This window comes from Danio rerio, chromosome 8 (genome assembly GCF_049306965.1).
Source record: "Danio rerio strain Tuebingen ecotype United States chromosome 8, GRCz12tu, whole genome shotgun sequence".
NCBI classification, from domain to species: domain Eukaryota; kingdom Metazoa; phylum Chordata; class Actinopteri; order Cypriniformes; family Danionidae; genus Danio; species Danio rerio.
The window spans coordinates 25671657-25676073 of record NC_133183.1 but is presented as its reverse complement, the minus strand read 5'-3'; the positions used below and the strand labels follow the sequence as shown (position 1 = coordinate 25676073).

At 34.2% G+C, this 4417-nt stretch overlaps 1 protein-coding gene across 2 annotated transcripts; it reads left to right on the top strand.

Annotated features, from left to right (window-relative positions):
• The first annotated feature begins 613 nt into the window (after positions 1-613).
• zgc:195245 lies at positions 614-4249 on the top strand. 2 transcript variants are annotated; one of them, XM_005167046.6, is made up of 5 exons: positions 614-757; positions 2817-2844; positions 3237-3381; positions 3655-3799; positions 3980-4249. In XM_005167046.6, exons 1-5 carry the CDS (start codon positions 617-619, stop codon positions 4082-4084), a joined length of 564 nt encoding a protein of 187 aa, XP_005167103.1. In that variant the 5' UTR covers positions 614-616; the 3' UTR covers positions 4085-4249. The 2 variants fall into 2 exon arrangements, with proteins under 2 accessions (XP_005167103.1, NP_001119894.1); NM_001126422.1 differs by having other exon boundaries at positions 694-757; positions 3655-3883.
• The last annotated feature ends 168 nt before the right edge of the window (positions 4250-4417 follow it).

The following is a 4417-nucleotide window of genomic DNA, read 5'->3' as shown; positions in this document are numbered from 1 at the left end:
TGACCTCACATCCTGCTTGATGTCAATAAATAGCGCGTGGGAATCATGGGAAACATTTTTAAACAACTCCAAAAGTCACAGTGCCCTCTTGTGGTCAGAAACGAACACTTTGCTAATACTTGAAGTGCATGTCGAATATCTTGTATTTTTCATATTTTTTATGTATTTATGTACATTTATAACGCACTAATTAGCTGTATTTACTTTAAGTTAAATGTACAGGATATAAATTCATACTGAAATTTCTCAATATAGTTGTTAACTTGTAAAAACACCTCATATTAAGCTTTACTTCACTTGCAAAACTTATTTTTGTATTAAAATCGTATTTCTGTATTTACAGCTTACAAAAAAGACACAGACACAACTACAGTAGTCAACATTGAAGTAGTCCAAAACCATTCATCAAAAGCGTCTTAATCCTACTTTTTGTTTTAGGACCATTTTTGATCCACTTCAAATGTTGACTTGGCTACTATGAGTACTAGATCAAGAGTTGAGGCTGATGTTTCCAAAGGAAGGAAGAGAGTTAAAATCAGCTCTGATGTCTACGGTAATTAGTTAATCTGGCATCCTGCGTGCCTCGTATAGGTGCAGGTTAATCTGGAAGGGCGTAATGAGCTTGAACGCACTGTCTGCATCAAGCGTCACTGAACATAAACAGGGCAGCACACTGACTGAAGGCCACAGTCTCGACACCGGGCGCACAATGCTGGACCTGAGCACAACGAAGAAACAATCATCTGTGTGCATTGAGGTGAGTGTTATTATGATTAGAGAATGATCGTGTACTTAAAACATTAGTGCATGACTGTTGGTGTTTGATAGTTAAGCCCTTTCACATTATCAACGCTTTGTATTGACCTGTTTAGAATGGACAATCAAAATTCAAGCTCATTCTTGCAGACAGGATTAATTTTTTTAAAGCCTGATAATTCTAACAATTTATGAATAACTTTTTTTTTTTTTTTTTTTTTTTTTTTTTAGAAAAAAGAAGCTTACAAGTTGCAAGAGTATGCAAACACAGTTTGATGTTTTATTGCAATTCTGAAAAAAAAGAAGTTTGCAAAAAACAGTTTGATGTTTTATTGCAATTCTGAGCATGCCATGTAATGTTATACTCCTGATTTAGAGATAGCTCAAAAAAAAAGTAATGAACTTTGATTTCTGAGCTAAAGGTAGAATTCAGTTTTTTTTTTCTATTTTTATTTAATGTAATTGCAATTTTCTGACTCACTTTTTGGTTTTGTTGAGATCAGAATTGCTGTTATACTCAATGAAAGAAAGGAAATGCCAGACTAAGATCCAGCTCCCTGTCTTTATTAAAATTTTTATTTTTTTTTTTTTAAGCCTGACAGTTTTAACAATTTAAGGAGAAACTTTTAGAAATTACAAACTTACAAGTTGTGAGTAACTTGTGCATTTCTGAGCATGCCTTGTAATGTTTTACTCCTGATTTATAGTTATTAGCTCAAAAAACAAGTCGTGATTTGTTTTTGTTTTTTTTTTTTTTTTTTTTTTTTGTTTTTTTGCAAAAAAAAAATCTGAAAGTTTACAACTTGAGATGATGATTATGTAGTCAAAAGCGTTCATTTATTCTACTTCCTTGAGCAGTAAAAGATTTTGTTCATATCTTTTCATTTTTTTTTTTTATATATATATATGCTGCAGGAATTGTAAAGGTTTTGGATTTACAGTATTAGTTGGTTTTATAGTGGAACAGGTTTTTATTTTTATTTTGTATCACCAATGAACATCTTATTCTGGAGATACTTATTGGGTATCGTATTTACACAAAGTATCTGATGTCAGAACAAAAATGACACCTGCGTTGCCTATCGGAAGTGTGTGTTGGGACAGGGCTGTGTTTGGCATGTCTGACACAAATGGCCTGTTAGTGTGGCACTGTAGGAGTGAAGTAAGCTGGTTTATCTTGGTCCTGGTTAAACACCCTGCTGTGGACATGACTAAGCTTAGCTCCTTGTTCACAGGTGAACTTTTTTTTAGGTTGCTGTAATTGTTCAAGAAGTCCAAAAACAGAAGTGTACTGAACAAGTTCTTGAATGCCCTGGGTGTGGTGCAAGACGAGCTAAAATGAGTGTCTCCTGAGTACCAGTGATTTTGATGAAAGCAGTTGGCTAAAAAAAAAAAATATCCTATGAACCAATTTTTTATTTTTGAGGAGCATGGTTTATTCTTTCCTTCCTCTTGCTATCTATTTTTGTTGTTGTTGTTTGAGATCGTTTAAACACTAAAGTGTGCATACAAGTTCAGCATGTCAATACAATGTTATTCATATTGACAGCATTTCTAAGTTGTCATTAATTTCTCAAATTAATAATTTGATATTTGCTGAAACTATGGAATTTCAAAACAATAAAATATAAATATTTTAAATGGATAAATGTTCTGTTTGTATCTTTATTTAATGCACATTCTAAAATGGTGTATACAATATTTTTATAGTTGCAATTTTTTTTTTCCTTTTCTATTTGTTAAAGTGATTTTTTTATTTTATTTATTTATTTATTTATTTTTTAAACATTTTACTGCTTGCGACGGAAGCCCAGGTAATGAAGGGTGTACTCTGTCCTATTCAGTGCTGCACTATAAATGGCCCTCTTTGCTGTCATTATTCTGTGTTGGTAAATCAAGCCAGCACACATTAGGAGGCAGAGCTTGTGTCATCTCAGTCCACTGAGCTGATTCCATTCTGTGCTTCATCAGCAGGTGGACATGCTGGCATTATTTTCCATTTTTAGGATGTTGGATAAAGTTGTGTAAATTTTTAACTTCTCGTTTGTTTTTCTCTCCAGCGACCTGGATTCAGACATCACAAAAAGGGTATGTTTTATTTTTTATTTATTTTTTGTTCTTTCTTAAACAGTTGTGCTTAATTTATGCATCTTTTTTTTTTTTCCAAAGCAAGTCAGAGGAACTTGCTTGGTTTTAAATAGCTAAGCAAGTGCATTGGGGTACGGGTGGTATAAAAAAATGAATGATCAAACTTTTTGCTATCAAATGGGTGATATATTTTAAATTGTGAAATGTATTTTATTTATTTTTTTAAATCCAGGGTGTTCTGTAAATGTGTAATTAACAATGGCCATTGTTTTACTAAAATAAGCTTTATTGCACTTGATTTGATGCATGTAAACTTGCTTTTAATATAACTAAAACATTACAAATTAGTTCACATGCACAAGCCTGAATGTTTCCCATCTTTGTGCTTCTAGAGAGTTATGTGTGTCATTCACCGCTGTCCCAGCACAGCTCAGACAGTGGAGATGAGTGTATTCAGTTCCGGAAACTGAATGGCTCACCTGGTGACTGTCCCAGTCGCCAAAGTCTGCACAAGGAGCTTCTGCTCACTCATAAGAGGTGAACAACTTCTAAACTTTGACGTATTTGTTTGCATTGCTGTACACCTTTCACTTGACTCATTATATTATCAAACATAAACATAATCTGCATCAAACCTGCATTCATCTTTGTAGTGGTTCACATTTGAAGTGGATCAAACGTCCCAAGACAAGAATGGGTGTTCAATAGTCTTAGGAACCCTTCCATGAATACTTTTTGGTGTACTTCAGATGTTGACTACTCTATTCCAATGAAACCAGGTTTGCTAAAGAGAAGTTTTATAAATTTTAGAGGCCTATTGTTGGAGGAGAAACCAGAATTGCAGCGTGTGTTACAGCAGAGGAGACTTGACCTGCACAGAGAGCAGGAACTTGCCCTCCAACCTCCTTCAGACCTAGAACAGGAGCTTCGCAAGAGACAGCAGAAAATGCAGGAGGTACTGACTGTTCCCAATCCACTGTGTTCCTCAAATGAAGTGGAGATCAAGAGTTGGCCAGATGTCTGGTGATACAGTTTAATTGTAAAGTGACCAGTAGAATTTGCTCTTGATTTCTTGTGTTACAAAATAATCATTTTGTATGTTGTAGTTTATCATTTGTTCTCCATTTCTCTACAGTATGAGATGGAGGAACAGAGGCGTCTTGAGGATGAGAAAAATGTCCCAGAATTTGTACGAGTGAAAGAGAATCTGCGCCGCATACAGTTGGCCGAAAGCAACTGATGGATCTGTGGAGAGAAAAAAAAATGCCTTGGAATTTTTATGTATGTTTTCATATTAAAATAATAGGATGTTTTGATTGTTGGGAAGTGTCAAATGGCTGTGTTTAGTAATGAGGCACTGTATTTATTGTTACAATAAAATACTGTATATTTGAGTCAAATTAAAGCTTGTCTGAAATCTGAACCTTTTTTATTTTGCATTAGAATTGATAGATTTAACATTTTAACTAAACACATCCCTAGTATAGCCAAAGTACCTCATGTTTCTGTAGATCTCCTTTTTTGGCTTTGTAATGTTTGACTAACTGGATTTGTATAGAGGTTGCACCTACTT